This window comes from Panicum virgatum, chromosome 8K (genome assembly GCF_016808335.1).
Source record: "Panicum virgatum strain AP13 chromosome 8K, P.virgatum_v5, whole genome shotgun sequence".
Lineage (NCBI taxonomy): Eukaryota > Viridiplantae > Streptophyta > Magnoliopsida > Poales > Poaceae > Panicum > Panicum virgatum.
This window is the reverse complement of record NC_053143.1, coordinates 46997989-47021331: the sequence shown is the minus strand read 5'-3', so window position 1 is coordinate 47021331 and position 23343 is coordinate 46997989. Positions and strand designations below refer to the sequence as shown.

The window sequence follows — 23343 nt, the reverse complement described above, 5'->3', positions numbered from 1 at the left end:
CAGCAAATATGCTGGTAGAGATGGAAAAGAAACAAGTCCTTATAAAAAAACAAAACATTGTAAACTGCAGAGCTAACAAGAAATGCCCAACAAACTACCAAAGGAACAACATCCTACCATTCATATTATTGATATAAACCATAAACGTCATATGCTGTTTGGCATATAAAACAACTTATTAGCTCATGTATGGGAAGGGAAATTGGGATATATGAGAGTAAGTGAACTATTGGGAACATATAATACATACCTGCTTGGCTTCGATCTTTTTAACAGTGCAGGAAATCTAACAAACACATCAAGGGGTGTTAAACCCACCAGCCGATCAAGAACTCTATGCGCTGGCAAGAAGAAGGTCCCTTCCGTTGCCAAAAGAAGGTTGATGCCAAGAAAGTTCCCATCAAAATCAAAAAGCGGACCACCTTCCGAAGCCTAGCACAAGAAAATGTGTTGGAGCATAATAAAGAGCAACTGAGCAAAAGTTTCACAGTAAAAACATCATTTATTGCCTCAGGAAAAACATTATGAGACATCCTAACCAAAAGGCACTAGGTTAGTCATATCATTAAGCTACTGTACCTCAGGGATTTTACACGTTGATGACATAAGCTTTTCGTTAGGATATGCAGATCCGTTTGAATCGCCAGTCAGTATCCCACTCGTGGTCATTAATTTACCAGAGATGTCACGCCCTGCAGATACTACCTTACGATGTGGAAGACATTGCACATTGCGAAGAAACAGGATATCAACATCAGGTAAGGCCATGACGTGGACAGAAGCAATGCCACAACCTAAATGATACTCTCCCAAAAAACCTATTACAACATTGTCTTCATGGCACACTTCAACCTATCAAGCAAGAAAAGAGTAAAGAACTGTCACAATGGTCTTAGCTAAAAGGAAGATAACGTAAAGGGACATTAGGAGGCCCAACCTTCAAGTTATCATGGTGTTTTTTACTATCATTAAAAACTCTAACCAAACTTGCTGAGGTTAGAAACCTTGTAACAAGCCCCTTACGTTTTACAGGTATGCCCGAGCATGCAAATAACACCATGTGTCCTGCACACAATTGTACTTAATCAGCGGTTTTGACGATATAACTAGATAATCAATAAATGTCTATCAGTACGTATAATCACCATTGGACAAGGTAATTGAGACAGCACTTTTAGACAACTTCAATGCAACTGCTTCACTGAGCTCACTCAAGACATCTTGGTTTGAGTCCCAGCGTGTAAATCACCTAGTTCAAGAAATAAGGTTAACAATACAGCTGCTGTGAGTGTTCAGTACAGCAGTAAGAAATATGCTCAGAAAAGAGGATGACCTGGAACCAATAACTCAGTCGATTCACCCCCCACCACCATTGCAGGTTCTTTTGTTCTTCTCTGGGCTCCTTATGAAATCATCAATTCTTTCATTCCTCTTCAAGCATCTTGTGAGAGCATCACCAGCCCTGTAAATTATCAGCATGTTTCCAACACTGGGTCAAAACCAGTGAAACGAGGTAATACCACCAGACCCACTAATAAAAAGGTAATCAATAATACAGGTCTCGTGCCGACGCTGATATAAGCATCGAAACAAACTTGGATATGAACGCCTTGACATGAAAATCGATGGAGGACTCAGCATAGTACATGAGCATTGAGCAGTTTCAGACCCTAATCCGGAACAAGGTATGCGCAAAAGAACGGTATGGAACTATTTACAACCCTGGAAGTGGAACTACAAAAGGATAACAGTACGTGTTTTTGTCTTTCAAATGCACTGGCAGATTTCTAACATATGCCGTACGGTGGTCACACTTAAGACCCAATCAAGCGATCCTATCCAAAGAAGGTGCCTAGAGTCACTCAGAAAGGAAGGTGCGGAAGAGGAGGGAGATGTACGTACATGCTCTTTTCGGCCATCCGGCAAAGTGGGGCCCTAACCCTACGGGCGCCGCCGTGGTGGTGGTATCGCCGGGCGCGGGCGGGGCTTCCATAAGAGAGAGAGAGAGATGACGCACGAGACCGAGCGAGTAGAGGAGGCGAGAGCAGTCCAGTTTAATGGGCCGGCCCGTCATTCCTGGGGTCCATGGGCCATCACAGTTAACGGTCCTTGTGCTATATTTCATGAAGGAAACACAACCAGCACTACCAAATTAAAATCTTGCAGGTTTCAAAAAAAAAATTAAAATCTTGCAACTACTCGAGATGATGATTATAGTTCCAATTTTTTATATGCTATTAATTATTCATTTCCTAAGGGGTTGAGCGCAACTTTCCAATATCAATCAAATTGTGTATAATAAAACAATTTTCCTAAACGTTGTAATTCCAATAAGTGACGGATAATATCAAATAGAAATCCCCAAAACAAATATCACAAGAAGAGCTGGAAGAAACGCTACGGATCTTTGCAGATATTATGGCCCAGATAGCAAACAGCAATAAGCCCAGTTATTGAAATCCTTCTCTATATGATATTTAGCTTAACTTTGCCTGGATATGTAAGTATAAAAGGACTCCCGTTGCGATTAACTTTTACTGATTTTTGTCTAATCAACAAGTGTCTAAATACTCTATGCGCCCGTCTAGGCAAACAATACATGTAAAATACTCCTAGAACTGCGTCTATCCTCACCTAGATTTTTTTTATTTTGCACATTAGTACAGTAGAATATTATAATCACACCCCCTCTTCATCTAGAACATAGTTACCAATTGTTAGATTATGTTTTCAGAAAAAAAAAATGGTGCCATTTCTCATATGAACATGTCTCCAAAAACACAACAGAGACTTTGATTCTCTGAATTAGCAAACCAAGGGTGACTAAACTGAGCCGACTATTGGGACTGCTGCTATAGGAATAGCTGCCACTTCTCATATGAACATGTCTCCGTACATGGTAGTATGATTATACATGGACAGAGTAACATTTGCTGAATCTTTACATAAACGGGTGAAAATGAAGAAGAAAACAGATCAATCTCAGATTACAGTTGCATCCCGTGATGCCGTCGCTAGTGTACATTGTTCACATCAGACAATGATGTTCCCCATCATTTTCTGAATCAGCCTTCCTTTCCAGGATCTTCCAATGCATAGCAGTCTCAGGCAAATGATGAACCGCGCGGAGACACATGCCTACATTTCTAAATTCTGGCCGTCTCGCGAAGAAATGCGACGAGGAAGAAATAGACTAGGGGTGAAGAGGTCCACCAGCTAGCTATGATCCACTGTCAGCTTGGTTACTGAATGGCAACCTGTCGGAGCCTCTCTCAACAGCATCCCTCCACAACCGATACCAGATTCCAAGCTTGTCATATGATACCGGCCAGTTCCAGATGTTGGCACCATTGATCATTCGTTCTTGCTGCCCAAGAACAAGTCGGAGGTCCTCATTCAAGACCTGCGCAAGATCATCCCGGAGAACCAGAGTACCACGGTCAGATATTAGAATGCCAAAAACAGTTTGTAAATCCAACCCCAGCTGAATTTTAGCTTAGTTTAAAATCTGAAAGGCACTTTTTAATACTAATTCGGTAATTCCTTTATCACATTGATCGATATGTTGTAGATGAAAATGGAGAAAAAAATGACTACTGTTGAGAAAAATTAAGCATAGTAGCTGTCAGGGTGGAGTTAGAAACTTGCCTTCTCAGAGAAATGTGACCACAGTAGATGCATAAATGGTACGTGCTTGAGCCAGGGAGCAAAGTCAAGCGACATCCGGTACAGCAGCCTAGTTTTATTCCTAGAGGAGGGCAACACTACCGGACTCGCGTACTTTGCCGAGTGTCACAGACACTCGGCAAAGGCCGAAAAACACTCGGCAAATTGTTGGCCGAGTGTAGCACTCGGCGAAGCGCACACGGCCTTTCTTCTACCGGCGAAGCCGGCTTTGCCGAGTTCCTTTTCTCGGGCACTCGGCAAGCTTTTGCCGTGTGCCATGCCGCACTCGGCAAAAAAGTTGAAACGGGACGGACGGACAGGTGAACTGGCGAACGGGACGGCCGAACGGGACGGGTCGAAAACTTTGCCGAGTGCCAGATGCTCGGCACTCGGCAAAGATTCAAACTTCGCCGAGTGCCAAGCTGGCCGCACTCGGCGAAGTTTGGATCTTTGCCGAGTGTCAGGCGTCTGGCACTCGGCGAAGTTTGGGTCTTTGCCGAGTGTCAGGCGTCTGGCACTCGGCGAAGTTTGAAACTTCGCCGAGTGCCAAGGTAATTACACTCGGAAAATACGTTTTCCAGGAAATAGAAAAATGGTTGCTTTGCCGAGTGTCAGGGTAAAAACACTCGGCAAAGCTTGCTGTTTTTTTGTATTTTTTCTGTTTTTTATGTATTAACCACATTCATCATTACAAAAAAAACATATATACATTCCAGACAAGCGTTACAGTATATATATGGCACATCCATCACATAATAACGCAAATATCTCACGCTGTGTCGCATGAATATCACAAATAGCATAAGTCCAACATCGATGCCATAAGTGTAACGTTCAACAAGCACAAGTCCAACTAATTAAACAAGTCTAGTCCAACAACAACAAGCCCGTAGAACAAATATCATAAACAATTCTAAATCAGCTATGTGGCCACTACGACGCTGCACGTGCCGGTGAATGCTCGTCCGGAGGCTCATTTGACCCTCCAATCGATTGATTCTGCAAAAAAAATATATTTTAACTTTTGGCATGGTGATGCATAGAGCCACTATCTGAGGCTGTATATATTGCATCAAACACAAGTATTATTTGCAATGCATCTGAACCAGTATTAGCTTGATAAAAGAAGGAAAAAATAAAAGGAGTACTGAGATTATACTACAACTAAAACTCGAGCACTAAAGCGCAAATACTGCAGATTCGTATTTAATGTGTTTCTATTATTTGCACAAAATACAATAATTCAGAATTGGGCAAATACGCAAGAACGCCTGAACCCTGTCACTACTCACTACTTGTCCATCATGTACGATCGTTCTAAACTTCCACTAATATACAATGTGTGGCTGAAAGATCAGTCCTGGTGCCTCCTAAGTGAGTCTAGATGTTCTTTCAGATATAGCACATGATATATTGACATAAAGTATCTCAAAATTTGAATATATATGTGCAAGCAAAGTAAATCTATATATCATACTCACAGGAGTGCCTGTAGCGCCAGATGGAGGAAAGATAGACGAAATGCCTAGCGGTGGCAGCGGTGGTGGAGGCCAGGGCATCGTTGGCGGCGGTTGATAGTTGATTGTCGCGCCAAGGCCTTGGAGATATGAGAACATGGTCTGCATCTGTTGTTGCGCGGCCTATCGCTCAGCAAGAAGCGCCTGCTCCATCCTCTGCCGCTCCTGCATCCGCTCTTCCTGCCACCTGCGCTCTTGCTCCTGCCTTAGCGTCCGCTCCTCCTCCAGCCTCACCTCGATCTCCTCCCGCCTCTTCGTCTCTTCGTCCATCCGGGCCTATAAGATTTCACCCAAATGTTACAATGCGAACAAAATATAACTAAAAGCAACGAACGACAAATGGAGCAGAAATAACCTGGATTGCACGCACGCTGGCCACTGAAGTCTCAGGCCGTGGGCGTATTGGCGGAGTCGAGTCGGTGGTCCGTGCCCGAAGCTGGGAGAGAGTCGGCGTACTGGCTGTGTCGACAAGGCTGTTGGCGATCCAGTAACGGTCGTGCTTCTTCCCTCCTCCTGCCCTCATGATGGCTTCTCCAGAAAGGGGCTGGGTGGCCGGATCCCATGTGTCCCCATGGAGTGCCTTTCCCATCTCCGTGTACTCAGTGATGCGCGTGTGGACGCTCGGGTTGCTGTACGCCTCGGGTGGATCCGCCGGGTTGTAGGAGACATCGGACGTCGCCCTGCCCTTGTGCGCCATACAGTATGCCTGGAAGTCGTTGCATTCCTGGTCTTCATGTGACCCCGACTGCAAGCAAAGCGAAAGAATACAATGATTAGTGAGAATGCAGAATTTAGAGTTTGAAAGTACCAAAAAGTGTAATGACTTACCCAAGCATCCCTGTACTCGGGAAGGCCTCGGCTGCCTTGATGGTGTGGCGCACCTTGCATCAACAAGCGGCGCTCCCGGCATAAGTTGTGCCGCTGAATCCACTCCTCGCTAAGCCACATGTCCACCATCATTTCCCAGCACGCGCCCTTGCCAGCACACCAGTTCGGAGGCACCTACACGTAATGAAGCAAAGTGGATGACATTTCCGAAAATGAAATTCAAAAGAAATTAGTGATTTCGTCATTTACCCTCAAGTATTGTTCCCGCGTGAGAAACATATTTCTTGCTACGTCCTTGCCGACCTTCCTTTTTTCCACATCGACGCAGTAGGTAATTACAGCCTGAACACGCGCCTCGTAGTGCATGTCCTTCACTAGTTTGCGACATGCTGTGTCAGCCACCTGAGCCGCTATGGCCTCGTATCCTGGCTCGCACCTGTAGAAATCCTGCATAGTCTCGATAATTGCAGTCAATATTCAAAGAGTTTCAAATATATGGTAACTATTCACCAATATAGTGCGACGACTTACCCAAAATTCTCCCACCACCCGTCTCGCCTTGTTGCCGAAGGACCTCCCTTCCCGATCTTCTGCATCTGGGACGGCTATGTAGTGGTCCCACGTGTATGCCGGCTCCAGGTTCCCGGCATGCATCACCAGCCCAGGGAAGAGCTCCCTGCATAGGGTTCCCAGGATGCCGTTGGGCTTCCTTTTGTGGGCACCCGCCTGCACGAGCATCCAATACATGTAAAAGTGTATAACATAAAGTATTAGTATCTTGTCATTTTGAACATATGAATTGAAAAATAAATGCCATTGTGTATAACATAGAGTATTACCTGTCCGGTACCGGTCGAATGATCGGGCGTCTCGCAAGAGGTATCGGCCGCTGCGGCAGTTGCGACGGTCCTCGCAACCACCCCGCCCTCGAATCTCCTGCTGCCTCCTCCTCCTCCTCCTGGTCCTCCTCCTCCTCCTGGTCCTCCGCCTGTCTCGGCTCCTCCTGCTCCCGCTCCTCCTCCTCCTCCTCCTCCTCCTCCTCCTCCGCCGCCGCCGCTGCCGTCAAATCTGGAGGTGTCCTCTCCCTCCTGCTCCTTCTCGTCCTCCCCTGGTCTCCACCACCTGTCTTACCTCCTCTCGTTCTCCCTGGCCCTCGTCCCCAACGCCTCCTGGACCCCTCTGAGACATTGGACCCCCCTGCTGCACTGGACCCCTCAGGAGCCTCTTGCTCTCCACCACTACTCCTGTACAAGGCGCTCAGGAAACCAATCTTGCCCCCGCCTGGCATTTCGAATCAATAACCTGCAATCAATAATTGTAAATGAATCAGCAAAAATGAACAATATGTATTTAACAAATTATGCAAAATAAAATAATATATATTCATAGAATTAAATAATTCAGTTCATACATGTATTAGAAATAGTCATCATAATCGGGATTAGCTGGATCATAATCCTCATCATCACTATTTGGCTCCTCGACATAATCAGCATAATTCGAAGGAGGAATGTCATCTTCACTGTCTCTGCCCAAACGCAGCCGCTCGAGTAATTCTAAATCATGAGCATTTTCAACCTCGTCTCCAGCTTCCTCGTCAGCAATCCTTTGATTGTCCACTTCCATTCCCATCACGTCACTTAAGTCTATCTCGAAACTCCCTTCTAGTCCTTCTTCTTGAAAGAACTCTCTGCCATTGTTGTAGTCTTCATTGTTTGGGATAGGATGTTTGCCGTGTGACGATACCTTATACACAACATCCCAACCCTGAAGACGTTTGTCGGTTTGGCACGGATATGAGAGATAATAAACTTGTGTGGCCTATTGAGCCACAATGTAGACATCGTCGCCTGGTAACTTTGAATCCTGATGAATTTTGACTAGGCCAACATTTGGGGTCCGCCTAGTTAATGTAGGATCAAACCAATGGCATTTGAAAATAACGGGAGTCAGTGGTACGGAACCTCGAAACTTGAGTTCGTATATTTCTTCAAGTCTTCCATAATACTTGACCCCATCTTGGCCTGGCGTAAATACTCCAGTATTAGTGGTTTTTCGATTGGGCCGACTTTGCTCGTATCCTGTTGTGTGAAAGCGATATCCATTCACGTCATAAACGTTAAATGACCTAACCCTATAGCTAAATCCATCAGCCACTTGTCTCAACTCGGCACTCATGGACGAATCGGTTTGCCCCTGAAAGCGAAAGGGACAAAGTTCGTCATATTGTTCGAAATGTTAAATGACTTGAACCTATAGCTATAGCAAAGATCCTGTGAACCGGAGTTTACCTTTTGTTGCAACCAATAAATGAAATCGGGCTGAGAATTTCCGGCGCCATTTTTTAGAAGAGACACCGATTCGTTCTGGGTCGGCGACCTTGAGCGATGCCAGAATTGACGAACAAATTGCCTGTGTGAAATATGATCAAGGGGTTGGATGCTGCTTAGTGCAAACGCAAGAAGATGTTAAATGAGATGCTAAATCGTGGAACATCGTGAACACGTTAAATGAGAACTTACCCTATGTACGGCTCCACCTCAGAAAGGTTGGTCAACAAATAAAGCATGATACGATGCCACTCTTCATGGTTCAGGGTCTTGTACCTCGCATCACTTGCACTTCCAAGTTGCCCTTGGAAAATACTGAGACTCGATTCATTATCGCCAGCATTGTAATGAGGAGGTGGATTATGCACGCTGGGAAGCTTCTCACCATAGTATTTAGTCGTGAAGTTTGACACCTCCTCCAAAATGTATGCCTCAGCAATCGAAGCCTCAATTTTGCATTTATTCTTACATTTCGTTCGAAGAACCTTCTGGCATCTTTCAACTGGATAGCACCAACGGAACTGCACAGGCCCTCCCATTCTTGCCTCATAAGGCAGATGCAGAAGCAAATGCTGCATTGGATTAAAGAAGGCTGGTGGAAAGATCTTCTCCAACTTACAGAGCAACACAGGAGCCATTTTTTCCATGTCCGCAATAACAGCCCGAGATAACTCCTTAGCACAAAGCTGACGGAAAAATTGCTCAACTCTGCTAGCACGAGCCATACATTATCAGGTAAGTAGCCTCGAACCATCACCGGAAGAAGCCGCTCAATCCATATATGGTAGTCATGACTCTTTAGCCCGTTGATTCGCATAGTAGTCAAGTTCACACCCCTCCTAAGATTCGCTGCATATCCATCGGGAAATTGTAACTTTTGGATCCACTCTAGTGCTTCTTTCTTCTGGGCCCTCGTGAGGACGAAGTCGGCCTGTGTCTTCTTCCATTTCCTCCCGGGTCCAGGAGTCCTCATTTCGTATCTTGGTCTATTGCACAACATTGCCAGATCCACTCTTGCCTTTACGTTGTCCTTTGTCTTATCAGAAATATCCATGACTGTTCCAAAAAGTGCCTCCCCCCAATTCTTTTCAGTATGCATCACATCAATGTTGTGTGGAAGCAGAATATCATCAATATAAGGGAGCCTCCACAGCCCAGACTTTTGAGTCCAAGCATGTTCCTCACCGTACCCAACAAAACCACCGCCATCGTTGACTCGGAGAGCGTCTATCTGAGCATGAATCGCAGCACCCGTCATGATCGGCGGTGCAATTTCTGTAATTTTTACACCTTTCGTGAAGTTCTTAACGTCTTGTCTAAAAGGATGGTCAGCAGGGAGGAATTGTCGATGTTTGTCAAACGACGAATACTTACCCCCCCTTCCTCAACCAGATGAACTGCAGAGCTGCCTTGCATGTGGGACATGGGAACTTCCCGTGAGTACACCAGCCGCAGAATATGCCATACGCGGGTAAGTCATGCAGGGAGAATTGGTACCAAACATACATTCTAAAATTTGTCTTTGTTGCTCGATCATAGGTCCACACCCCTTCGTCCCATGCCTTGACTAAATCATCAATCAGAGGCTCCATGTAAACACTCATTTTATTCCCCGGGTGCTCTGGAATAATCAACGACACGAATATGGACTGTCATTGAAATAGGACCCCTGGAGGGAGATTCAGAGGGATAACAAACACATGCCAGCATGAGTACGAGGCGGCCACCATCCCATAAGGATTGAACCCATCTGTTGCAAGCGCAATACGTACATTACGAGCTTCATTAGCCTTGTCACGATGAATCCTATCAAAATTCTTCCATGACTCACCATCGGATGGATGCACCATCTTGTCAGGGTTGTATCGAACACCTTTCTTGTGCCAGGTCATCTGTTGCGCGGATTCCTCGGTCATGAATAGTCATTGGATCCTCGGAATGAAAGGAAGGTAGCGTAGGATTTTCACGGGAATCGTGAGCTGCTTCTTAGGCTGACCATCACCAGAGTCCACTTCGAGGAACCTAGAGGCTTTACATTTCGGACAGTAAGCATCTTTCTCATGCTCCTTCCTAAATAAGATACACCCATTTGGACAAGAATGTATCTGCTCATATGGCATCTTAAGTGCACTGAGAATTTTCTATGCCTGATACATTGACTTTGGCATAATGTGATTTTCTGGAAGCATGCTTCCAAACACGGTCAACAGACTGTCGAAGGCGTCTCGGCTCAGGCTAAACTGAGACTTCAAGGCCATTAGCCATCCGATGCCGTCCAGCTGAGAAACCTTTGTATGACCGTGGAGTGGTTTCTGTGCAGCCTCCAACATCTCAAAATACGCCTTTGCGGATGCCTCTGGCTCCTCCTCCTGCAGTCCTTCACCGAAATGTGCTTCAAGATAGTCATGTAACATGTCTCCAACCCCACCATCAGCATCACAATCATCGATGCGTTGCCTCACGACCTTGTCCCTCATACGGTGGCCTTCACCATGAAAGATCCACCGGGTATAGTCCGGCGTAAATCCATACTTGCAAAGATGTTGGCCCATAACCTTCTTCGTTTTCCGTTTCTTATTTCCACATATGTTGCACGGACACCACAAGAAACTCGATCCTTCAGCCTGACTCCACGCGGCTTCCAAAAAATCATTGGTCTTTTGAATCCATTCATCGGTCATGGTAGCCTGACTTGGACGGCCCATGTACATCCAATGACGGTCATCCATCCTCTAAACCGGAGTGAGAATAAAAATCAAATGCATCTACGTGTTGTCCCTACATTCTAATAGGTGAAGGTAGGTCCTAATCCCACCCGAGAATGCGTACATACGGTCAGTTTTCATGGTCCACTACCATCCGAGACAAAATTTCGGTAGCACCTCCCCGCTGTTCTCCAGATACACGTCCCGAAAGGGAGATTGTGTATCCGGAGAACAACAGGGAGGTGATGCCGAGACTATGTCTCGGATGGGAGTTGATCATGGTAACTATCCGTATCTATGCATCCTCGGGCTGTCCAAATAACGTGGACAATTCGAAAGAGATACAATTACAGATATGCAAAGATCCGCATATCTCAATTGTATCTCATCCGAACGGGAGACGCCTAACTAGGTTGTGGTTCCATAATCTACGAACATTATCAATGACAGGGGCGGTTGCATTGCTTACCGAGGGTCGGTGGTGTAGTCGTGGCCGGCGTGGAGTGGACTCGTGGTTCCGGCTTCTCGCCGAACACGTCACGGGCGGCACCGGGGGCGGGAACGGCCGCACCGGGGCGGGGTCGCGGCTCACTAGGGGCGGGGGTGGGGACCGGCCGCTCCGGGGGCGGGGGTGGGGACCGGCCGCTCCGGGGGCGGGGAGTTGGGCGCGGGGGCCGGGCCGAGCACCTCCTCCTCCGGCGGCGCTCGGGGGAGACTCGCTCCTCCTCCAATGGCGGGGAGGGGGAAGGGGACCGGGCCGAGGCCCTCCTTATCCAGCTTGGCGGGGGCACGGAGGCAGCAGCGCTCCGGGGTGTGGAGGCGGCGGCGCGGCGGAGTGGACGCGGCGGCGCTCCGAGGGCAGGGCGCCAGGGAGGGGCGGCGCAACGGGGACGGTGCGCCGGGGCGTGGAGGCGGCGGGGCGCGGCGCGGCGCTTCGGGGACGGCGCGCCGGGGCGTGGAGGAGGCGGGGCAGGGCGCGGCGCGCCGGGGCGGCGGCGTGGAGGCGGCGGCGCGGCGGAGTGGACGCGGCGGCGCTCCGAGGGCAGGGCGCCAGGGAGGGGCGGCGCTCTGGGGACGGCGCGCCGGGGCGTGGAGGCGGCGGGGCGCGGCGCGGCGCTCCGGGGACGGCGCGCCGGGGCATTGAGGAGGCGGGGCGGCGGCGTGGAGGCGGCGGCGCGGCGGAGTGGACGCGGCGGCGCTCCGAGGGCGGGGCGCCAGGGCGGGGCGGCGCTCCGGGGATGGCGAGCCAGGGCGTGGAGGCGGCGGGGCAGGGCGCGGCGTGCCGGGGCGGGGCGTGGAGGCGGCGGCGTGAGTACGGGTGTGTGCAGCGTGAGTGAGTGCGCGTGTGTGCGGGTCGGTCACTTAGCTGGGGGCGGGGGCAGAAACTTTGCCGAGTGCCAGATCACGGCACTCGGAAAGACACAACCGCTTTGCCGAGTGCCCTGATCTGGCACTCGGCAAAGTCGCGACCGCTTTACCGAGTGCCATGCTGGCAGCACTCGGCAAAGCCAGGATTTCATTTCAAAATCCTTCAATTCCAAATTTATTTAAACATATTTATTTGATTATAATTTAACATTTCATTACTAAACTTATATTTCAGACAAATATATCATGCTTCAATGATAAAAAATATATTATTTCAATCACTTTTAGCTATATTTCAATTTGTATGAACTAATTCACTACATTTTTCAAAAAAATTAAAAAATACGAAAACATTTCGAAAAATAACCAAACTTTAACATAAACCAATTTATGAGGTCTATTGCGTATATAAAAAATTTAACATACTTTAGCCAAAAAAATTCCATTATTTCATGCAGTATAAATTCAAATTCAATTTACATAGTACTAAAAAAACTTTAATATTATCAAATGGGCTCAAAAAATAATGAATATTTACCATAAACCTATCCATCATGACCATTGCCTACACAAAAAATTTTGAAGTCAAAACTCAATTGGATGGTCCGTTGGACTCAAAAACTTAACTGACTCATTCAAATGTCTTTGGATCTTCTTCAGGATTCCTCATCCTGTAACCAACGTATGTGATAACTTTTTTGAAATCTTCTCAATTTTTTTTCCACAGCCTCTACTTATGATATCATGCTTTCACTACAAATTTCATAATTTTCGGACTTCATTTGTGTTTTATAGAATTTAAAATCTATTCGGCCACAAATTCATTGCTATGTTTCCTGAATAAGATATTTGATTTTTTTTCTTTAAATTCTTGTACAAACCCTCAAATTTGACTCAATAACATGAATATAATTTTTCCATTAATTATCAACACTTTTGACAACATTTGGCAGTTCAAATTTGAATTATACACAAAATATTCTTGTAATCAAATAAATAATCTAAATATAGTAAACATAAAGGATAATTTTCCAAATTTAAATATGATGTCTTTCACATAGTATGAGAATGGAGGAAAAAGTTTGGAGGTTGTTGGAGAAAGTTTTTGTATTTGTTTGCCGAGTGCCAAAGACGACACTCGGCAAAGTTTAGTAAATGCCGAGTGCCTGTTCCATTACACTCGGCATTACAATATGTTTGCCGAGTGCCCCAATTTGGCACTCGGCGAAGCATAACGGTAACGGCCGTAGAAAAATGGAAACGTTCGTGGCAACAGCGTAACGGCCTTGGGGAGCTGGCGTGTGCGGTGCACGTGACAGTGTTTGCCGAGTGTCGACTGCGGGGCACTCAGCAAAGATTTGTTTGCCGAGTGTCCCCATGTAGGCACTCGGCAAACAAAAGCATCCCCCACCGTAACGGTCGTCTGCGGGTGGGTGCGGTGCACGTGACCCTCTTTGCCGAGTGTCAACAGACTGGCACTCGGCAAAGTGTGTCTTTGCCGAGTGCCATCTGGCTAGCACTAGGCAAAGAGATAGGCCGCCGAGTGCCAGTTGTTCGCCGAGTGCATGTTTTTTGTCACTCGGCAAATAGTAGCTTTGCCGAGTGCTCGAGATTCTGCACTCGGCAAAGATCCTGACACTCGGCATATGTGGGTTTTCCGGTAGTGCAAGCAAACATGGAGTTGATGGAGATGTGTTGAACATTGCTGGGTGCTCTTCCCTTCTAGCTTTCCAGGCTTTGAGATGCCAATGGTTGATAAGACCATGCACGGTGGTCGGAACTCCAAGTCGATCGGGTAAGGATCCCAATAACCTTGGAGCCCAGATGCAGGTGTTAAGAACTTCACCAAGCTGACAAACAATACAACATTCAGCATGTTGATTTGCACAATAATATCATCATTTTAAAGGTTATGAATGTTTATATTCGTCTGTCAGTCTTTCGGCGTGAGATGCAAGGTGTATAAATACCTTGGAACACTCCAACCCTTGGCAAAGGTGGATGTATGTGTAAAAGGAGCATGAGCAAGGTCCAACAGATTGTCCAGAAGAAGTCCATGTTCAACAGGTAGCTCCATCACTATCTGTAGAATGAATGAACTCCATTACAATCAATATGAGAAACTTGCGTAACAATACAGTCACAGAGCATAAGAGGATTTCATTTTACCTCTGCGTGAATTGTGAATCCTGAAGGAGGCAGCAGAGAAGGGATGGTAGCCTTTGGTGGGTCGTCCCCAGGCCAAATCCAAACCACTCCTTCTTGCTCAAAGCATGGCAATGACTGTATGCGCACATTGAACATCTTTGTTGATGGCATTTTTTCACATTTTCCATCAGTCGAGTACTCCCAGCCTGAAGGTTATTATAAGCATTAATTGCACATCAGAATTATGTTTTTGGGAGTATTAGGAGCATAGAAAACTGTATTTCTTTGTCAGAAAAATTTCAAGTACTTAGTTTGTAGAACAAAAGGTGCAGGATCCAAATAAGAGACAATTTTGTGTTCTATAAGCACAAATAACTAGATTTGTTCACTACTAGTCCAGAAAGGATAAACTTGAAATGTGCACACCTTTCATTACCTACAGTTACAAGAGTTTCAGCTCTTACCATGGTATGGGCACTGGATTCTACCCTCGTTCACTGAACCAAGATGAAGGGGGCAAGCTCTGTGAGCACATGTGTTCTGAACACAACCAGGCCTTCCATCTTTTCCTCGGAATATCACCCACTGCTCCTCGAAGCAATCTATCGGCACCTGAGAATGCACACATGAGCTCATCAGGTAAGCGCACGCTTCTGTAACTCCCAACTCTGACTTTGCAAACGGCTCGAAACATTCAGAGCTTTACCATTGTGTCATCTTTCAGATCACTGGAGAAGGCAACTGGGTACCAGAAGTTCTTCAAGCTGGGATTGTAAGGCTTCACTGGACCGGACACGTTAAGGCTACTCCGACGTGGTTGTTTCTTGGTTCGGACAGGGGTGGTGGACGATGTACTTGGAACTAGGGTAGTGGACTCGGCTGTGGATGTACCAGAGACTCCACCCGGTAAGAGCCTGTCATTGACGAGGGTCTCCATATGCGCTAACTTGTCGAGCGCAGTTGACACTCTGGCTTCGGATAAATGAACCTGCACCAGAAATGTTTAACATCATGCTCCAGCCTTCCAGGTGGTGGTACTGAATGGTTTACATGCATATATATGGTCTGTTCCAGTAGCATACCTGATTGTGAGCTTTTGCCAGTTCCTGCTGTAACTCGGCTAGCTCTTTCCTCAAGGTCCCAATCGACTTGAATTCCCTTGCCAGAGGATTGAGAACCTCTACCACCTGCATTTTAGAGCCAGACAGTGTTAGTCCAGTCCTCCGGATGAGCGAACATCTTTCTGAAGATAAAGATATGATGATGTTCAGCAACTGCAGTATGAACTGAATCTGATAATATACCTTGTTGTGGAGAACCATGATGGTGAGGAGGTCCTGGCGCGCCCTCCAGTCGCAGTACTGGATGTCGAATCGGACCACCTCGAGAGCCTCGTTCACATCCAGGAACTTGCCGTTCTTGATGGGGACCCTCGGCCCGGGGTCGTCGACATGGAACAGGGCCTCCAGGTTGTTGTTCTTGGCGAATTCAGCCCCGTCCTCCCGGAGCACAGCGTAAACCTTGATTCCTCCCTAGCGGCCGACGCCCTGCCCATGCAGAACCATCATCATCAGACGTCGTCACATGAGCTGAGCTAATTAACTGGATTTTTGCATGGTTCGCGACGAGATATCTAGCGCAGAAGCTTGCCGGGAGAGCACAGCGAATAGCAGAGATAGCCAATTCCAACAATTTGGACGCAACGGAGTAAGAATCCAACGAGAACCAGCATTCATTCGGAACAGAAAACCCATTTGTAGTTTTGAACAGGCGAAAATCCGTAGTTTGCTGCATCAGGGAAGAAGAAACGGCAAAGAAAAAGAAAAGGAGAGAAATCCGGAAATAAACGGAGGAAGATCTCTCGTACCTTTCTGGAGAAGCACGCGAAGGCAGGCTTAATGAGCAGGTGCGGCACCAAGGAGAGCGAAGCCACCGTGTTCATGGAAGACGACGCCGCCGCCGCCGCCGCTATTGAGCAGGGTAACGTATCACGGGAAAAAACGAAAACGAAAACGGAAAAAAAAAGGTTTTGGTTGCGCCTAAATTTTCTTATTTTTTGCGGCAAAATGAATTTTGGCGTCTGAAGTGGGGCGTGTCGATAAGAGGCGGGAGCTGCTCGCGATTGAAAAAGGACCGGTAGCGTGATTTAGCCTAAGAGAGGGAGTGGGTGAATTAGCCGCTTAAAAACTATGGACCTATGGCTCCAACTAATTGCACAAAATTAAACTATTTCAAGCTATCTAGATGTGCAACTAGTGCTTTCTAGTGTGAAACCCCTATCCCAAAAGAGTTTAGCACCCTATAGCCTTTCCTATCAAGAAACTACTCTATGAAAGTAAAGGCATATAAATTGCTAGTAAGAAATGCGGAAGCTTAAGGAGCGAGATAGGAGATAGCAAACTCTTGACGCGGGTGTTTATTCTGTGGTTCGGTTAGCCACAAAGGCACACCTACATCCACGTTGTTGTAGCACTCACTAAGAGTATTGCTACTCGGCCACCAAGTCTCTTCCGTGAACACAATCACGGTCACCTTGGCCCCGGGTTCCACTAAGGAGCTTCTCCACAAAGGATGGGGGTCTCCACGTCCCCCGCACAATGGTGTCGTCGCCGCTCCACACCAAGTCGGAGGGTCGATGACGTTGCCGGCGAGCTTCACGCTCCAAGATGCCGGCGCACCAAGCTCTTGATTTGGTTCACCAAAGAACCACAGCACAAAGGTGTCGTCGCCGTTCCGCACCAAGTCGGAGGGTCGATGACGTTGCCGGCGAGCTTCACGCTCCAAGGTGCCGGCGCACCAAGCTCTTGGTTTGGTTCACCAAAGAACCACAGCACAAAGGCTCTAGGCCTTGCAACTCACTCACGAAGAGCTAATCTTTTACACAACACTCGCAAAGTGTGCTAAGGGCTAAGGATATGATCTTGATGCTCTTGTATGGCTTGGAGGTGTTCTTGGATGTGTATGGGGTCTCTCAAGTGTCCAGCAAGCTTCAAATGGCCGGGGGGCTTGTATTTATAGGCCTCCAAGTCGTGTAGCCGTTGCTCCAACGGTCAGCAGAAAACTGCGTGTCATCGGATGAACCGATGCCTCTGGCATGGGTAGCGTCGGTTCATCCGGTCTCTCTAAGCAACTGAAGTAGCCGTTGGCTTCTCTGACACATTTGCAGCAACTCCAGGGACCATCGGTTAAACCGATGCTTAGGGCGTCGGTTCAACCGGTCTCTCACAGCAACTTGACTAGCCATTGGGCTCTTCTCTTCTGCTGACGTCATTGCACCGATGTTATGTCCCGATGCCCCGTCGGTTGATCCGGTGCTGAAGGATCTTCTTCTCGACGCTTGACATCGTCTCTGGTACACAGTACGCCCAATGCACCGATGCCTTGTCTTGACGCCGTCGGATCAACCGGTGCCTCATATGATCTTCACTTCATCTCAGAGGCATGCAGACTTGGGCCAAAAGCCAGGCCGTCGGATCATCCGACAACCATCGGATGCACCGATGCCTATAGCGTCGGTTCATCCGGTGCTACTGATTTCAGTAGAACTCGTCCAATTCAGCGTTTCTTTGAGTTATTTCTTCGTGTTTTGCTTTGCATGGCCTTTTTACTTCATCCCTGGGATCTAGAAATGTTCACTTAACAAAAGCATTAATCCCATTGATTGCGTTGTCACTCGATCAACAAAATCACTCGAAATGGCATAAATGGTGCAATGTTCGTTACAATCTCTCCTTTTTTGGTGATTGATGACAACACAATCAAAGCAATCATATTTTTGTAAAAATTGACAAATTGAATCACTTGATTCCAATTGAAAACACTTACACTTGCTTGGATGCTTACCATCATTGTGCCATATTAGTTACAATCTCCCTCATATCCAATGATGGCTTGGCCTCCCCCTAACACCATGATTTCCCCTTTGTTTCTCCCCTTATTTCACTACTTCTCCCTCATGACTTGATTCACTTGGCATTTCTCCCCTTTTGGGATATGCTTCTTCACTTTGAGAAAATGCCTTGCTTTGATCCACATTTCTTCCCCTTTGGAATCAAATCACTAAAAAGGTCTTGCATTTAAAAGGTCTTGCAAAACAATAAAGCTCAAGAGGAGATTAGTAGCCTAGGGAGTTAGTTCCATGACTTATAATCCAATTGTATGATATCAATGAAGATATCAATTGAAAAATTTACTATGGTGGATCACAAAATCACAAAACTAGCATGACATGAGCTAAGCTTTCCATAAGTATGTGCACAAAATGATAATGTGAAAATCAAGTGCACAACTAGATGTTATAACTAGAGAGCTTAGATCATATCATGCACGGAGGTAACTCTAAAGAATATAAGATATTGACAAAGATACCACTTGTTAGAAATTAGAACCTTGCATACCTCCGGGGGATATTTGTTTACCTTGCATGTACCAATTGAAAGTGACTGGCAAATGATACCAATTGAAGTTGAATACCAATTGAAAGTCTTTGTGGTCAAAACGCACTTGGTACACCAAGGTTGAGTAAATGTATGAGCACGTAGCCTACGAACTTAGATATGAGCATTTAAGTTCAATAGAGCATGGCTCAATATGCATAAAGCACAATTTATCTAATCACTCTTGTAGAGTTGTTTGTTCACATTGATTGTGAGAAACATTCTCTTAGAGTGTTAACTCCACGTGAGACTACAAAAGATAAACTTGTAAACATGTTAGTCTCAAAATCACAACCTATAGAGTGAACTCCCCCTAAATGTGTGCATTTGGTGTTTGAATCACCAAGCAAATGTATGTACAATGTTTTTGACAACAATGGGAAGCTTACTCTGTAGCTTGTGCTCATGGTACACATATGAAATACATACCTCATGAAGTCCATGTACCATGAAAGGTAACCTTGTGTATCTTTCTACACACTTATCAAACCATGTAGGTTGCTCATGGGTTAGAATCATGACACAAGCAACCCACCATATATAACACTAGGAGATGCCATGCAAACATCCTAGCAAAAGTAATGGAGCTATATGATGCTTGAATTGAAAATTAGCTACCATTACCTTATGTGTAGGGGAGGGGGATTTGGGTCACTAATCTTTAATACCCAACTTGGCTCTAATTCATCTTTGCATGATGCATCCCTACTTATGCATCCCAAACTTTGCCAAGCCTCCAAATTCCCCGAAGCCGTTCTTGGGCTTCAAGTCTCCTTTGGAACCCACACCATTTGAGGCCCCTTCAAATTGGTGATGACATCCTTGGGCACCCAAATGGGGTGGTTCCACCTTTCTTGCTTCCCAACCTTGTGAGCAACCATCTTGCCATTTGTTTTCTTCTTGATCACATAGGTGGTGCTATTGATCTTGTTCCTCCGGTTGGGCTTGGTGTAGATGAGAGAACTCTTGATTGTGAGTTTCTTTTTGTTCTTCTCATCCGAAAGCTTATTCCTTGGTTGAGGACACTTGTTGGACTTGTGGCCTTGATGATGGCACTTCAAGCAAGTCACGGTGGACCCCTTCTCAAGCTTCTTCACCATGTCATCACGGTTATCTTGAGAAGGTTGGACATTACTCTCTGTGCCTTTGCCCTTCAATCTATACAAGTCTTTCATGAGCCTATCTACTTCTTGCTTGAGCTCATCATTTTCCTTGGCAATGAGATCATCACATGATTCTACAATGACATTCTCATAGCATTTCTCATTGCAAGGGTTAGAGCATGAATCATCAATTAAATCAATGCAAGAAGTTGAAGCATCTACCCTAGAGATTGGGATTATACATGGGATAGTTTGCTTCATTTCCAAAGAGTCATTATTATCATTAATGCTCTCAAATTTTAATTTGAGCTCTTCATGCTCCTCGCTAAGCAATTTGAATTTGCACATCAAATCTTCAAAATTTGTAGCAAGAGAAGCATTTAGATCCTTGAGAGCATTAAGGTTTTTAATTTCTTTTGCTTGTCCTTTCATGACTCCTTGTTGCTCATGGATTAAATCAAGAAGATCCTCAAAAGAAGGAGCATCGGAGTCATCATCACTTACATTGCTATTTGTACCTTTGGCCATGTGGCATGTGTTGGGTGATGATGAAGCTCCCTTGTTGGTGCGGGTGGTGGTGCTCTTGATGGACTCATCACTTGAGCTTGAGTTTGAGCTTGGGCTTGATACTACACCATCATCCACCCATTCTCCAAGAAAAACACGAGGTTCATTCTTGGGCTTTTTCACTTTCTTTTGCTTCTTCTTTTTCTTATGCCTTTTCTCAACCTTATGGGGACAATTAGATGGTAAAGAATTTAATCCTTCCCCGTAGAATTGTGAAGCCATTTCTAATGGATTCATCATTTCCCCCTAAAAATGCTAACTCACTAGGCGGTGAAGCCTAACCGATCAAATGAGCCGGTAAACACAAATTGCCAATGGAATTGGCTTCCTTTGTGAGAGGAGTGAGTCTCGACTCTGATACCAATTGAAAAAGAACCGGTAGCGCGCTTTAGCCTAAGAGGGGGAGGGGGTGAATTAGGTGCTTAAAAACTATGGACCTATGGCTCCAACTAATTGCACAAAATTAAACTATTTCAAGCTATCTAGATGTGCAACTAGTGTTTTCTAGTGTGAAACCCCTATCCCAAAAGAGTTTAGCACCCTACAGCCTTTCCTATCAAGAAACTACTCTATGAAAGTAAAGGCATATAAGTTGCTAGTAAGAAATGTGGAAGCTTAAGGAGCGGGATAGGAGATAGCAAACTCTTGACGCGGGTGTTTATCCCGTGGTTCGGTTAGCCACAAAGGCACACCTACATCCACGTTGTTGTAGCACTCACTAAGAGTATTGCTACTCGGCCACCAAGTCTCTTCCGTGAACACAATCACGGTCACCTTGGCCCCGGGTTCCACTAAGGAGCTTCTCCACAAAGGATGGGGGTCTTCACGTCCCCCGCACAAAGGTGTCGTCGCCGCTCCACACCAAGTCGGAGGGTCGATGACGTTGCCGGCAGCTTCACGCTCCAAGGTGCCGGCGCACCAAGCTCTTGGTTTGGTTCACCAAAGAACCACAGCACAAAGGTGTCGTCACCGTTCCACACCAAGTGGGAGGGTCGATGATGTTGCCGGCGAGCTTCACGCTCCAAGGTGCCGGCGCACCAAGCTATTGGTTTGGTTCACCAAAGAACCACAGCACAAAGGCTCTAGGCCTTGCAACTCACTCACTAAGAGCTAATCCTTTACACAACACTCGCAAAGTGTGCTAAGGGTTAAGGATATGATCTTGATGCTATTGAATGGCTTGGAGGTGTTCTTGGATGTGTGTGGGGTCTCTCAAGTCTCCAGCAAGCTTCAAATGGCCGGGGGGCTTGTATTTATAGGCCTCCAAGTCGTGTAGCCGTTGCTCCAACGGTCAGCAAAAAACTGCGTGTCATCGGATGAACCGATGCCTCTGGCATGGGTAGCGTCGGTTCATCCGGTCTCTCTAAGCAACTGAAGTAGCCGTTGGCTTCTCTGACACATTTGCAGCAACTCCAGGGACCATCGGTTAAACCGATGCTTGGGGCGTCGGTTCAACCGGTCTCTCACAACAACTTGACTAGCCGTTGGGCTTTTCTGTTCTGCTGACGTCATTGCACCGACGCTATGTCCCGATGCCCCGTCGGTTGATCCGGTGCTGAAGGATCTTCTTCTCGACGCTTGACATCGTCTCTGGTACACAGTACACCCAATGCACCGATGCCTTGTCTTGACGCCGTCGGATCAACCGGTGCCTCATATGATCTTCACTTCATCTCAGAGGCATGCAGACTTGGGCCAAAAGCCAGGCCGTCGGATCATCCGACAACCATCGGATGCACCGATGCCTATAGCGTCGGTTCATCCGGTGCTACTGATTTCAGTAGAACTCGTCCAATTCAGCGTTTCTTTGAGTTCTTTTTTCGTGTTTTGCTTTGCATGGCCTTTTTTACTTCATCCCTGGGATCTAGAAATGTTCACTTAACAAAGACATTAATCTCATTGATTGCGTTGTCACTCGATCACCAAAATCACTCGAAATGGCATAAATGGTGCCATGTTCGTTACAGCGATCTCCATAAGCCTCACACGAGCCGCCACGTGTGATCCGCCGCAGGGCTCGAGCTTCGACGTGGCGGCCTCCAGCACCAAGGGTTTGAGCCTAGTCTTTTCGCACCTGCAAATCTACTGCAACAGTGTTTGTGAGCCGGATTGGAAATTGTCACTGTGGACCTTTAGCTTTGTATAAATATATAGAGTTAGGTGAGACGCTGTTTCGTTTAACTTCTTGTTAGGGTCCAAAAAGGACACAAAAGATGGCAACTATGTGGTAAGACCGTCTCCAACAGCAATGCCCATATGTGGATATTTTTCCACTATTTCAACTGCTCTTCTCTCTGTCTATAGTAGCGCTGCATGTCAAACAGTACTATAGACAGCCCATATAGACGCTCCGCTAGAGACGGTCTAACCAGCATGTAGCCATGTATAGACAATGTGTAAGACCAGTGTCACCAGGGCTTGTACGTGCATGACACCAGCCTAATAGTGAGTTATGTTGTAGGCACCAAGGAACTAGCTAAGTAAGATGATGTATGAATCCAAACATCTTAGTATATGTATTTGTATGTAAGTAAATGGTGTAATTCTCGGAGGTAGAGTCTGTATGCTGTGAAGCAAATTATGAATTAGCTAGATGGCATCCTAATGGTGCCAAGGTCTGATCGCACTAAAATCTAGCAATAGCCCGTTCCGGTAGGAGTTTAACCTCCACCAGA

The 23343-nt window shown here is 46.4% G+C and overlaps 2 protein-coding genes across 2 annotated transcripts; both read right to left on the bottom strand.

Annotated features, from left to right (window-relative positions):
- Positions 1-147: 147 nt before the first annotated feature.
- On the bottom strand, positions 148-1060 carry LOC120645832. Its single transcript, XM_039922563.1, has 4 exons — positions 938-1060; positions 580-852; positions 251-432; positions 148-154 (listed from the first exon to the last, which is right to left on the bottom strand). The coding sequence occupies exons 1-4, from the start codon at positions 1058-1060 to the stop codon at positions 148-150; spliced, it is 585 nt and encodes a 194-aa protein (XP_039778497.1).
- A 2160-nt stretch (positions 1061-3220) lies between these two features.
- LOC120644920 (chlorophyllide a oxygenase, chloroplastic-like) lies at positions 3221-15899 on the bottom strand. Its single transcript, XM_039921661.1, has 9 exons — positions 15867-15899; positions 15645-15749; positions 15269-15550; positions 15027-15174; positions 14584-14768; positions 14385-14497; positions 14086-14264; positions 3649-3764; positions 3221-3403 (listed from the first exon to the last, which is right to left on the bottom strand). The coding sequence occupies exons 1-9, from the start codon at positions 15882-15884 to the stop codon at positions 3221-3223; spliced, it is 1329 nt and encodes a 442-aa protein (XP_039777595.1). The 5' UTR covers positions 15885-15899.
- Positions 15900-23343: the final 7444 nt, after the last annotated feature.

What these genes read in the sequence shown, in the direction of transcription:
- LOC120644920 (XM_039921661.1), bottom strand. An exon ending in AAGGGTTGGAGTGTTCCAAG is followed by an intron (nt 14,265 to 14,384) that starts GTATTTATACAC and finishes ATTGTTTGTCAG; the next exon opens with CTTGGTGAAGTTCTTAACAC. An exon ending in TCTCCATCAACTCCATGTTT is followed by an intron (nt 3,765 to 14,085) that starts GCTTGCACTACC and finishes CGAGTCCGGTAG; the next exon opens with TGTTGCCCTCCTCTAGGAAT.
- LOC120645832 (XM_039922563.1), bottom strand. Translation starts at nt 1,060, where the DNA reads ATGGTGTTATTTGCATGCTCGGGCATACCTGTAAAACGTAAGGGGCTT. An exon ending in AACACCATGATAACTTGAAG is followed by an intron (nt 853 to 937) that starts GTTGGGCCTCCT and finishes CTTGCTTGATAG; the next exon opens with GTTGAAGTGTGCCATGAAGA. An exon ending in CAACGTGTAAAATCCCTGAG is followed by an intron (nt 433 to 579) that starts GTACAGTAGCTT and finishes TTCTTGTGCTAG; the next exon opens with GCTTCGGAAGGTGGTCCGCT.